General features: G+C 42.0%; 1 protein-coding gene across 3 annotated transcripts in view; it reads right to left on the minus strand.

Annotated features, from left to right (window-relative positions):
* The window catches only part of PTPRB (protein tyrosine phosphatase receptor type B), a 461,363-nt gene that overhangs the window by 99,881 nt on the left and 347,034 nt on the right, over positions 1–14,448 (minus strand). For all 3 annotated transcript variants that reach the window (XR_014981270.1, XM_085652523.1, XM_085652524.1), the window contains one exon: positions 362–468. Coding sequence is in view for 2 of the 3 variants with exons in the window: in XM_085652523.1 (XP_085508649.1) it covers positions 362–468 (107 nt within the window). In the remaining variant the exon portion in view is untranslated. The remainder of the gene's footprint in view (positions 1–361; positions 469–14,448) is intronic.

A 14,448-nucleotide genomic window follows, 5' to 3' on the forward strand; every position in this document is an offset into this window, starting at 1 on the left:
TGACCTTTATTGTCTATAAAGAGACCGGAGGCACAATTCCATTTACCTCACAGTATCCCTTAATGAGGTTTATTATCTAAGGGTCCAGTAGCCTAACTGGCCATTATAATCAAGCATGCATGGATAACTCTGTGTCCCAAAGAACCACCTTTAAGTAGTGTTTAAGTAGCTCAATGACAGCTGGTACACAGTCGTCAAATAGCATCAAGAAAGAATTAAGTAATAACAGACTTGAAGGCATGATTTCTTCTAGGTACCTAAAACAAATATGTTGCAGCCGTAAAGTTTGGTCAGGACTTGTGAATTGGAAAGGGAATCTTTAAAATTAAATTTAAATAAAGGGTTGCACACCCGCACTTACCCGACTCTGTCACGATGGGTAGAGAGAAGAAAGTGTCTGAGAAAAGAGGTTTAGATAAGTCCTTCAGATCTTCACCAAAGAGTTGTGTGAAAGCGCGAATGCTGATCCTGAAAACACAGTAAAAGAGGAATCATCTACAGTGGCCAGGTGTGAGAATCAGCCGAAGAAGGTAGCACTGCTCTTTAAAGCCAGACTTTTCAATGTAGGGCTAGGAGGTCTCAATCTAAGCCGGATTTTCAAACTGTGTAAAATTGGTTGCATTTAGATTAATTGAATGTAAAATTCTTTTCTGCATTGCCTGGAAATCTGGCATGCATTTGGCTCACCCTGATCTACAGTTGCTACCCCTGCTCTAAAGCAGCGAACTGAAGCGTGGAAAAGGCAAATAAATAACTGATGTACTCTATCTATCTATCTATCTATCTATCTATCTATCTATCTATCTATCTATCTATCTATCTATCTATCTATCTATCTATCTATCTATCTATCTATCTATATATTCACTTAAAAACGTTTCACACATGTTATAGTTAGCTGGACATTTCACTCGTAAAAAACCATTGAAATTCCCCCGTTATAGTTAGTTCAGATAACTATAACTCGCGCGCCCGCAATCCACTGCTGATGACGTCACATATTACATCACTCATGACATGGTCAGTGGCATCACTCATGACATCAGCCTTGTGATAGAGTGGCGGTCGCGCGCGTTATAGTTATCTGAACTAACTATAACGGGGGAATTTCAATGGTTTTTTACGAGTGAAATGTCCAGCTAACTATAACATGTGTGAAACCTATGGTTTTCTAAGTGAATTTGCAAGGTTTTTTAAATGCTAATTCCTAACTATAACATGTGTGAAACCTATGGTTTTTTAAGTGAATTTGTAAGGTTTCTTAAATGCTAAGTTATGTATGTTTTATTATATTTTTTATATATTTATTTTACAATAAGCTACCTATGTATATAGTTATAGATTGACTGTATCCTGTAATATGGAATGGCTCGTTTAAAATGTTTTTTTTTTTTTAAGGTTTTTCACCGTGCGCGCACGGTGCGCGCACCCCGCGATTTTTTGAAAAAAAAAAAAATGTTTTTTTCACCCTTTGGGGTCCTTCAGGGACCCCCTGACAAAGGCTAGGGGGTCAGGAACTCTCTACCCTGCCCCCTTTTCACGTTCTCCACCTTTCTTTTTTACTGTCACACACAAAATACACAAAATGGCGGCCGACACTTCCTGATTTCGACCGATTCGAATGTTGACTGACATGTAACCACCAATCAGAATTACGCTCGCGCACGTTATGGTGCGCGCACGGTGCGCGCACGGTGCACGCTTATAGATATTTATGTGCTTTTAAATGCAATTTTCTCAGGAACTACTGAACAGATTGACACCAGGTCAGGCATGTGCAAAAGGCACATACCTGACCTGAGGACTACCTCTTTGCCAAATTTCAAGTAATTCTGTTCAGCCGTTCGGGCTGTACCTTCGACTAAAAGTCCTATGGGAAAATGCATGGGGAAAACACGTTTTGGGACCCCCCTTTTTTCTCAGCCCCCGCTTGACGAATCACCCCGAGACTTTCAGGGTAGGAGCTGAGTGGAGCGCCCCATTAGTTTTGAAAATTTCGCGAGGATTCGTCAACCGGCGCCAAAGTTATTCAAAATTGAATTTTCAGATTTCCTATGGAAACACGGTCCTAACTATAACTATCTACTGGCGACGGCCAGTAGATAATATAAGCAGACATTTGATATATATATATGTATAATTTATTCGTCACTCTATGCCTGAAGAGATATATATATATAAATATGTATAATATGTATAATATATTTATATATATATCCTCCTGATTTGTGTCCGTTTGTCGGGTTTCAGCGGCGCTCATCAAAGGTGCGGGATCCGCGGTCGAGCCGAACTGCTTCCTATTCATCACAAATCCTTCCCAGCAGGAAGGAGAGAGGGTCGCACTCCCGTAGGTATTTTGCAATTTTTCTTTAATTTCTTTAATTTCCTTTAACTCATAGCTAGGGTGAAGGCAACTGACCAACGCATTTCGGTCTTAGCATAAGACCTTGATCACGATATATATATATATCTCAGAGCAGTACCCTTTCAGGTATAGACTGATGCATAAATTATGCGAAAAAGAAGCAAAGAACTAGGTTAGGTAAGAAAGCAGCTCCAGTATAGAGCACCCTCAACATCTGGTGTTGAGGGTTCTCCATGCAGGAGCTGCTTTCCATCTAAACATGAGAACTACCCAGAGTTCTCTGCTTCTTTTTTGTATATATATATATATATATATATATATATATATATATATATATATATATATATATATATATATATATATATATATATACATATAGCAAGGTATCAGGAATACCGAAACGCGTAGATCAGCTCTTGCCTGTACCCCATGCAGTGAAGATACAAAGAAAATAAAAGCGCATAAAAGGTTGTTAAGAGTGCATCCCGTTTTTCTTTCCGGCTGGAGGGATTTGTTGTGGATTTAAAGCGGTGTGGTTCAACCGCAGGGATCAGCACCCACAAGAAGCGCTGCAATCACCCGGTAACTGGGAACCAGTGGAGTGTATATATATATATATATATATTCACTGAAAAAACCATAGGTTTCAGGGGTGTTATAGTTAGCTGGACTTTTCACTTGTACAAAACCATTGAAATTCCCCCGTTATAGTTAGTTCAGCTAACTATAACTCGCGCGCCCGCAATGCACTGCTGATGACGTCACATATTACATCACTCATGACATGGTCAGTGACATCACTCATGACATCACTGATGACATCTCAAATGACATCACTGATGACATCACTGATGACATCATCCAGTGAATGTGTGTTATTCTGAAAATTAAATATGTTTTATCTATGTATATCTCAAGGTCGATGGAAGAATAAATGGGTATATAAGTGTCTAAATGGATGATTTGTTTTTGAAAAATTGATTGTGTAACTGACTGATTAAGTGTATCATAGTGAATACATGGCTTAGTGAGTAATGTTTAAATATGTAAATATCTGTATCAGTCTCTCACTTTGTGTATAAGTGGCTGCATGGGTTGGTGAGTAGCTACATGGGTGTCTATATAGGTTATTAGTTGGTTTTTTGAGTATCAGTCTGAGTGTCTGCATGGTTCGGTGGGGGTATTACGTAGTGCATAGGTGCATGAATGAGTGACTCACTGTTTGTATGTGTTGAACACAGTATGTGTGCAGGACTGTATGGGTGGATGAGTGTGTGTATGGGTGTGTTAGTGAGTGAATGACTGTCTCAATAGTGTCTTTATGAGTAACTACATATGTTTTAAACTAGTATATGTGACTATTGATGTATATATGTGAGTATATGTGAGAGTGAGAGATTGAAAGAGTTCCTGTATGAATAAGTATGTGTTTCTATAAGTGATTGTTTAAAAGACTAAGTATGTGTAAGTTTCCGTAGAAGTAAGTGTGGTGGTGTGTGTATAACTGTATATGCAAGTAAATGTATGTTTGATTCTTTATTAGCATGAGTGACTATGTGTGTGAGTAACTCTATGGATGAGTGGCATTGTGTAACAGGATGTATAGGTGTATGAGTACATATGATGAGTGAGTACATGTATGAGTGACTGTATTGGACTGTTGGTGAATGAGTGGATGTGTATGTGGATCTTAGAATTACTGAAGAGGTTGTTGTAACTGGTATTGGTATGTCCATTGTTTTGAAAATTTTAGTCTCTATTTTTGAATGTGTGTATCAAAGGTTATATTAGGGTGAGAGGAGGTCTGCCACTCTATCACAAGGATGATGTCATCAGTGATGTCATCAGTGATGTCATTTGAGATGTCATCAGTGATGTCATGAGTGATGTCACTGACCATGTCATGAGTGATGTAATATGTGACGTCATCAGCAGTGCATTGCGGGCGCGCGAGTTATAGTTAGCTGAACTAACTACAACGGGGGAATTTCAATGGTTTTGTACAAGTGAAAAGTCCAGCTAACTATAACACCCCTGAAACCTATGGTTTTTTCAGTGAATTTCTGAGGTTTTTTAAATGCTAATTTCTAACTATGCCTACAGAGATAGGACATGTGAAGAAAGAAGAAAAAATGCACAGAAAGAAACAAAAGAAGTGCAGAAAGAAGCAACAGAAGTCCTCAAATACGAAGATAAGTGCAGGAAGAAGGATAACGTGCAGAAAGAACAAAAAGAAGAGCAGAAAGAAGCCTTGTTGCAAAATCATCCTGTACCCTCAACTTTTTCAGACGGATACTGGTGGTAACTGAGTCTGACTAACCAGTCCTAGAGCCAGTGCTATGTTAAAAGACACTTAGAATACAGTGAAAACACCTACATACACTAGGGAACATTATGCGTTGGGGTCCCCCTGTGATTAGCCTTACCTCCTCTATAAGCCCCTAGTATATAATAGGGCATGGGGATTAAAACTACCTCTTAAAACAGGCCACAGGGCGTTTTTGCACACGTTAACTCAGGCCCCGTCCCCTCCTTTCACCATTGTGTAAACACGCCCTGTGTCCGTTTTTAGTTGGGAGATTAAGTTCATTTGAGTCCTGAGGGTCCCTAGGGTCCAACTAGCCCACTAGGTACCTCCAGTAAGTGCCACAGAGCTGCGTTGCAGAGAGGTGTAAAAAGTGGCACGGCCTGGACCACCTCTCTGCAATGCAGCTCAGTGGCGCTTACTGGAAGCACTTGGTGGGCTAGTTAGCCCCCAGGGGCCCTCAGTATTGAAGGGAAATTATATCCCCAATTTAAAACGTGCCATGGTGCGTGTTTGCACACGTCACCTCAGGCCCCGTCCCCTCCCTTCACCACTGTGTAAATGCGCCCTGTGGCTGTTCTAAGTTGAGAGATTAAGTCCCCTTGAATCCTAAGGGTCCCTAGGGTCACACTAGACCACTAGGTACCTCCAGTAAGCGCCACAGAGCTGCGTTGCAGAGAGGTGTAAAAAGGGGCTTGGCCTCAGAACACCTGTCTGCAGCGCAGCTCCCTGGCGCATACTGGAGATGCCTGTTGGGGGCGCGTTTGCAGAGTGCTGCATGGAGGGGGCATGGCCTCCGGCACGATGCCAGTCTTTTATTTATTTTATTTTTTTAAGAAGGGGGGCTGTGTGGTTCCCCTTCTTATTCTAATTTATTGGCCCTGATGACCCCATCCCCCAGGGCCTGTCTCCTAATTATATTTTTTTGACCCCAATCCCCAGGGCCGGCCACTGTTTTTTATTATTTTTAAAAAATATATATTTATAGACACACCTAGGACATGCTGGACAAACCGTACGTACCTATCACCATGACGATTTGCGTGATATTCATTAAAAGGCGACTATGCATGCAATTAATCCACGTGGAATGTATTTACACCACTAGTGAAGCTCTGACATGTCTGATGCTCTACCGTGCCTAATCCCGGTAGACACCCTTGTCGTTTATTTATACAAACATGGGTAGCTATTGACGGGCACATTTAATACACATGCACACCAAGCCATTCAAAGGGGATTCGACAAAAATTCGACCAAAACTATGCAAGAAACCCCCCTCACAGTTAATAAAACACACATCCACTGCCGGATGTGTAATACTTTTTATTTTACTCTCTGGAAAGGGGACGAACATCACTTGCGAGTCACAGCGCGCTCCTGACAGAGCCCAATGCTGTGTTACACCCACCATTGCCTGCCGAGTGCCACACACCTCTGTATTGTATTCCACTAGCTAGTGCATATGCTATGACACTCTCTAGCCCATGTGCACTGTAACACCACCCCGTGAAAATGTCATGCCACACTTGTCTTCGCACGGGTTATATTGCCCCATCTAACGTGCCTTCCTCGATGCCTATGTTATAACGCACAGTGCTATGCCATACATATTACAATTTGGGATCCATATCTTTGTCACAGTGCATATGCAACGTTACACTCCCCAGCACATATTTTATATTACAACTTTAGAGACTAGTTAGGTTACACAACACTGCCCTGTGCATATTACACTCCAAGGCGCATATCGCATAGCACGCGCTAGTGCCTGTGCTATCTCGCGCTCTCCAATGAATCTGTCATTGCGCACAATGTATTGCATATTATATTTCATGCCTGGTTCATCTTATATCACACTTTTTGGTGCATAGTTTATACCATACACTATATCTAGTTTTCATTTTCAATCGTGCTCTCAGGACTATGTTCTATATAACACTGTGTTCACCTACCCTTTTCACGGGCATTACATTTTGCGATAGGGGGTGGAGGGTCAGGGGGTGTTTTTGCCAAGTGAGCCCGGAGTCACAGTCACTAACGTCTTCTTCTTCCTGAATAAAAGTGAGATTATGCTGCATACTTGTTCATATTTTAAGTAGTTTGCACAGACAAAATGTTTTAAAAACAATAAAGTTTCTAATACCCGCCTTCTCTGAACAGTTAGCTTGCTGCCCCACCCCCCTCCTCCCTATCCTCTGTTGTGTGAATCCATGGACTAGCCTCCTCCCTCCTGCCATGCATGGTCTGATGTGCTGCCACTGCCCTCAATTTAGTATGATGTACCAGTCCACTCCTCCTGCCCTCCATTGCCCAATTCTATGCCCCATCATTGACCTCCTGCTTAAACTCTGTGCTTAGCTTGCTGCCCCTATTCTCCTTCCCCCTGCCCTCCGATGTCTTTGTGCATGCCCCTGCTCCATCCTTTTTGCCCACCATGTCCCATGGACCTGCCACTCCTATCTACTCTGAGTGTTCTGTTGAGCTGCCACTCCCCTCCCACCTGCCTAGCATTGTCAGATGACTGTAACCTGTCCCTGCCACCTCCACCCTGCCTGTCCACATGCCATGCCTCTATCCTCTTCCTCCTGTCCTACATGGTCCATTGTACTGCCACACCCTTCTGCCCTCCCTGGTCTGTTGTGCTGCAACTGCTCCTCCTGCCTGCCCCGTGTGGTCTGTTGTGAGGCCCCTTCCCCTGAACTTTCTTGTCTGTGCACAGGTCCTGACCCTCCCTTCTATCCTCCATCGTCCTTTGTGCATGCCCCTGCACCCTCCTTCTTGCCCATCATAGCCATTGTGCTGCCACTAACCCTCCCACTTGCCATGCATGGTCTTCTGTGCTGCCATGGCCCCTCCCACCTTCCCTGTGTGGTCAGTTAGCTGCCCCTGACCCCCTCCCACCTTCCCTCCATGGTCTGTGTGTATGCCATCACAGTCTCACTGTTGCTATTCATGTTGTGTCTTGCTTCTAGTGCCCATCCTGCCTGACCTCCATGGCCATCTTGCTGCTCCTGCCCTGCCCCCTTGCCCCCAGCCCTCTGTTTACATGTGCAGACCCCTACTCCCTCCCTCCTGGCTTGTCTGTTCCATTGTAATGCCCCTGATCCGTCCCTCCTGCCCTTTATGGTCTGTTATGCTGCAGCCTTCTCTCCTGTCTGTCCATTATGGTCAGCTAGCTACCATTGCCTCTTGCCCCTCTGTTCTCTGTTGTCCATGTGCATGGTCCTGTCCCCTCCCTCTTGCTTTCTATGGATTGTTGTGCTGCACTCCCGTCCTGCATGCCCTGTGTGGTGTATTGTGCTGCTGCAAACCCTGATGCCTGCCCTGCAGGGTCAGTTTGGTGCACCTCTCCATGTCTCTCCTGTCCTCTGTTATCCAAGTCCATGTCCCTATCCCATTTCCTTCCATGATCCAATGTACCATACTTGCGAACATTTTGAACTTGGTAAGAGGGAGATTTTTTTAAAAAACTGGGGTATTGATTTTCCCCTTTGAGTTACATTGAAAAAGAGGATATTGTAGACAGGAGACAGATCAAATAAAGCCCATTTGAGCTTAAAAACATTGGACGTTTCCTGGCTGAATCGGGGCTGTTGGCATGTATGGTTGTACTACCATTGCCTCTTCCTTCTGCCCACAATGGTCTATTACATTGCCACAGCCTTGAAGGAGGGTAGATTTTGTATCACAGGGGGCCCCTGTCCCGTTCTGTCCACACCTGAAGTATGAGACCCTTGTCCTTGCCCTGCCAGCCGCATTTGTAGGCCGTATTAAATTGACCAGCGGGTCCTGTGTTGCTATATAATTATCCTGAGACATCCTTACCACTCAGCCAGCATAAAACCCCTGTGTAGGACCTTCTGTTCAATATGTAGGCCTCTTTGTTAAATTGACCATAGCTCTGCAATTTTAGTGTATAGCAGTCTGAAGGCAGGTCTGCGAGGCCTTCTGCTCCAAACTAGTAGCCCCCACCCTACCCGAGTGCTCCGTGCTCGGTATCAAAGTTCAACATCCCCCTGAAGCTGTCGACATACAGTAGGCTGCATCCTGGACTGGTACTTGCTTCCTGGGCAGGTTTCCCGCTTTTAAGGAAGTGGCAACCGCAGAGCGTCAAGTTAGGAGAACTGAGGAGATTTTATACATGAATATATTGAATTCCTGTACAATACCCATTATTTTCTGCTTGCTCTATGGAACTTACGATAAGCGATTGGCCTGAGAGACTGACCTTTTCACCCAGTCCATTGTCAGCATTAAGTGGGTAAATGACGAAATGTCTGGTAAAATCTGCAGACGAAGCTTTTGGGTAGCATACGTAGGTAGATGTAGCGTGCAAAGGAGCCCACAAAATGATATAAAAAGGGAGCACCCACAGATATCGACGGACAACCTCGCCGTCTGTATGTAGGTTAACAGGCTGTGCAGGTTTTCCCCAAGAACTGGGAGCTCTTGTCTTCCTTTGCTTAAAATGTCTTGCTCTGCTTTGCTTGAAGTATCTTATTCTATTTTACCTATATGAAATGTCATGTTATGTTTAACCATTGTTCTCTTTACTTTTGCATTTAAAAGATGTTGTATTGTAATTGCAGGAATGCTTGCTCTAAGAGTAAATGTGAGTGTCCCTAGGTAACATTTTCCTTGGTGTAACTTGTTTCTCATGATGCATTTATAGATGTGTTTTCTCTCTCTCTCTGTCAGTCCATTAATTGAGATACAGAGAATATCATGACAGCTGTATGATTATCTGGATTCTGTATTTTGTACTTTATGTCTCTATTCTGCGGTTTCTTTGAAGTTGCATCTTCTCATTAAACTGCCATTGTATTCTGCCTCCAATTCCATGTCTCATATGTCTGTTTTCTTCATTTTTGGAGCAAGCGTTCCTAGGCACCCCGGCTCAAATTAAGGTGCCCCTTTTGTCCCTGACTCACTCTCCTGCTCAGTTCTGTGGTGGCTCCCGGGGCTCTGGGGACCGCCCCTAGCTTCCTTGACCCGTAATAGATCTTCCCTCCAACAGCCTCTCTTGCAAGTCCTGTATTGTTGGTTTGTTGCCCCTGCCCCCCTTTCCACTGCCCTCCATAATCTGTTGTGCTTCCACGGCCCTTCCTGCCTGCTCAGTGTGGTTAAATTGTTGCCTTTGCACCCTCCTACCTGCCTTCAATTTTCAGAGTCCGTGCCCCTGGCCTCTGCCTCTCAACAGTATCCTAATGAACAACTAGATTGCTAACATTCTATATTTATTACAAAAGTGTGGAACGCCTGACATCATCTTGATGTAATCAAAACTGTAATACCTAGAGCATTCCTTTAGAAATTACATATATGAGAGGGTCTTATTGGCATCAAAATTATGGTTAGTGCTCTAAAAGACTAAAATAAGGACATATTTTCTGAGTTTTCAAATAGCGACAAAGCACTTTTAAATTATTTGTTACCTTTATGTTTTTTTATCTAGTTGACAACTTGATTAAATGTTGCACTTAGGGGAGAGGATGTGGTGTTACTTCCAGAACTGCAGACTTTGCAACTGGGGAACCAGGTTGAAGTTTCTGCTTCAGCTCGACATTCTGTGATTCTGGTCAAATCACTTAGTCTCCCCATGTCTACAACCAAAATGAATTTGTTCTTGTGTGATGTAACCAATGCTCATGTAAAGCACTCCAATACCTGACAAGTCTGCACTATATAACACTGCAAAACACAAAATAATAAGTGTTTTGCACACTTCTGTCATTGGGCTATATTTGGGCTATATCTGGGTGATTTTGGGCTACATTTGGGCTCTTTTGTCTCCGGTGGCCATCTTGGGAGATTTATTTGTTATGAAGTTTCCTAATTTCCTCATGTACTGCAGTCTCCTCAGTCGGAAATGCTTTCAGTTTTTTACTTTGATTCCATCATGAAGGTATTCAGATATGTCACACATTTGCCATGAATTCTGAATGTTAGCACTCTAGTTGCTCATTAGATCACTGTAGTAAAACTACTGTTCACCATGGAAGTCTGCTCCTGGTATTAAAAGTGCATGTTTCAGTCTGCATGTCAGAATTTTTTAATGAAATAGAAGAGGATTTGAGAAGTCACTCAAAATGTGCCCTCATTTTCTTTCTTCAGCATTAATCATAATTTCTATGGCAAAATAAACCCACTCATTGTGTTCCTTTTTAAATTAAATGTTTTAAGTGTTACCAGTTTATTCCAATCAAGATGGCTTCAGGTGTGCCATACTTTTGTCATAATGAAGACAGTAAGTGCTCTAGTTGTTTTTAAGAACATTCTTGGACATTCTGTCATTGGGCTATACTTGGGCTACATCTGGGTGATATTTGGGCTACATTTGGGCTCTTTTGTCTCTGGTGGCCATCTTGGGAGACTTATTTGTTATGAAGTTTCCTAATTTCCTCATTTACTGCAGTCTCCTCAGTAGGAAATACTTTCAGTTTTTTACTTTGATTCCATCAAGAAGGCATTCAAATGTGTCACACATTTGCCATAAAATCAGAATGTTAGCACTCTTTTTGCTCATTAGATCACTGTAGTAAAGCTACTGCTCACCAGGGAAAACTGCTGCTGGTATTGAAAGTGCATGTTTCAGTCTGCATGCCAGGATTTGAGAAGTCACTCAAAATGTGCCCTAATTTTTCTTTCTGCAGCACTAATCATACTTTTTATGGAAAAATGAACCACCTCATTTTGTTCCTTTTTAAATTAAATGTTTTAAGAGTTACCACTTTAATCCAAGCAAGATGGCTTCAGGTGTGCCATACATTTATCATAAGTAGGACGGTTAGCGCTCTAGTAGTTCTTTGGAACACTCTGGAAAGCTGCAGTAGAACACAAAGGAATCAACTGACAGTCTCTGCCCTTGTTGGATGTACATGTTTTACTGAGAATGTCAGACTTCATTCTCACATGACTGAGAAAGATAATGCGAATTTACAGAAAATAAGCTCTCAGTTTAGCTTATAGATCACCTTCCAAACCTCTGTGGTAAAAGCATGAGAAAATATTTTTCTCTCAATCATGATATCCCAGCAGAAGGCTTTTTCACATGGTGAAATCACCTTAGAACATACCACAATTCCTAAAATGAGTATGGTACCATCAACAAATGATTTATAATGTAACTAAAGTCTTAAAATCTTCTATTAACTGCAATGCTTTTTAATGAGGTGCTATCATGTATATTGGTCCCAAGATGGCTGCCAACACTTCTTGGATGAAGTGCTGACAGCCAATCAGATCTCAGGATGAGATGTGTGGTTAGGCTCCGCCCACATATATATATTGATTTAAATGCTATTTTCTCAGGAACTACTGAACAGATTTACACCAGACCTACAAAAGGCACTTCCTTGACCTGAGGACTACCTCTCTGCCAAATTTCAAGTAACTCTGTTCAGCCGTTCGGGCTGTAGCTGTGTCTAAAGGTCCTATGGAAAAATGCATGGGAAAAACGCGTTTTGGGACCCCCCTTTTTTCTCAGCCCCCGCTTGACAAATCCCCCCGAGACTTTCAGGGTAGGAGCGGAGCGTAGCGCCCCACCTATTTTGAAAATTTCGCGAGGATTCATCGACCGGCGCCAAAGTTATTCCAAATAGAATGTTGCGGATTTCCTATGGAAACAGGGTCCTAACTATAACTATCTACTGGCGACCGCCAGTAGATAATATATATATATATATATATATATATATATATATATATATATATGTATATATATATATATATATATATATGGGATTCTGCAATTCCTATATAAAACACTGTCTCTAATTTCTTGCAATAGGGGACTTGTGATGCACCCAGTCACCTATTATAAAGAAATGACGTCAGAACTCCACTGAAATGTCTCATTGCCAGCTGAGTTGTGACATCACAATGCCTTCTGCATCGGCCAAGGGGAAAGACAGGTCATGTCATGGAGCATAATTAAAGGAGAAGTTTAAGGAACAAAACAGAATGTTGCTTTCTTTTGCTCTGTTTTTCTAGCTGCATTGTAGCAAACAGAAAGGGGATATTATGGGAAAATATATATTTTGCACTCCTTAGGTAATTATAGAAAATTTTGAATCTTTCTCCATGCTTCTACACATTCCACGCTACTATGCCTTTTTTATTATTGCAACTTATATTTAACCGATTCTAATATATTTTTGCAACAAATATGTAAAAACGTTTTTGATGTTTTTAATTTTGCGCTAGAGATTCTGTTTTTATTCTTTGTGTTTCTTAACATGCCTTCTCTTTCATATGAAAGAGCTAACCACCAAGGATTTAAGTGGTTTATGGCCTTCAGTCTTGCTCCTCCATATGGTCATGGAACTCCTCAGTGAATTGCAATATCCTTGTCATGTACGGTAGGGGGTAGTTTATCCCAGATATCTACTAATAGCTAGAGGTGAAAAAACAAAGCTTTTTGTGATCTCCACTTCACTGTCAAACAACATTTTGGGAATGTACCTTTGCCTCAACTTGACATTCAGCTATGTTTTCTAATGATGGGTTCTAAAGTCCTGTAACCAAGGATATTGCTGATCTGCTGACACGGGACTGTCTTCAAGCTGTGTTGCAGTTTGAGAGGATAAATAGGAGTGTCAACATACAAAAGGGCCCAGTGGGCAGAGAAAGTGCCTTATCGTCACCAAACTGAGAACAAGAGATACATGGATCAAGAAGCTTCAGGAATAGGAATCCTGCTGGACTATTGGTAGACTGTGCAGTGTGGTGACTGTGCAGGGCTTAATCCAGGTATGGGGTCATCTATATATCACCTGCTTCACGGGTAAATTCATCTTAATACATGTAACCTCATTCATACTGTGAAAATTGAGGCATACATGGGGAGAACCTAGAAATATGAGGTTAAGCTTCACATTTATTCCCCATATTCTAACCACGACCTCTTTGGCTGGGAAATGGTAGTGTGTTTGATCTAAAAAAATGCGGCATGTTGAGGAGATGAAGTGGGAAATATGTGGAGAAATGACGAATCTGTACACTACAGTTTCTCTACAAATGTGTCCCTTCCTCCCTATTTATGAACGCATTAATGTCTTCCGCAGAGTAGTGGGACTGAGTTATGCACTAGTAGGTTCCAGGTAGCGTTTCTGTATGAAATGTATACAGTGGAAACACCGATGAACTGAAAGTGGCTTTGCACCACTGAAAAATATGAGTCCCTACCTTAGAAAAAAAGTGTTAAAATGCACAAAGTGTTAGGCTTTTATGAGTGGCACTTTGGCTTAGTGCATGAAAACAGAATCCCTTATAACAATATGAATGAGTTTTATTCCCAGCAGAGACATATAACAAAAACAAAAATGCAACACAGGGAGCGAGATTGTCCTAGCAAAAGAAAGCACGCCAATGTGCGCCTCCCCAAACCACAAGAAAAGCACATCTTTTTTTAAGTGGTATCGCAACGACTGCTTGAGTGGATAACATGTGTACACCTTGCGGGGCGAGGGAGCCAGTGTATATGAGGGCCCTGGAGCTAATTATACTAGCTCCGCAACACCGCTCCACTTTAAGTCCAGATTATGGGTGTTGCATGTCTTGAATATTTATTTAACCAGTTATAAGAGTACAGTGTCAAAAAAGAGAAGACATTTAGCTTTAGGAAGTGAAGTTGTTCTGTTGCTTGTTCACAACTCTTTGAGCACCAGCCCCATTTAATTAAAAAATACATTTTAGTTTAGGGTATCTGCTAACTTTACAGTCAATACAATCGTGCTGTGCACCTATTATTCCATTTTGAAGGTCTATCATCCAC

This window comes from Triturus cristatus, chromosome 4_1 (genome assembly GCF_964204655.1).
Source record: "Triturus cristatus chromosome 4_1, aTriCri1.1, whole genome shotgun sequence".
Classification (NCBI taxonomy): Eukaryota; Metazoa; Chordata; class Amphibia; order Caudata; family Salamandridae; genus Triturus; species Triturus cristatus.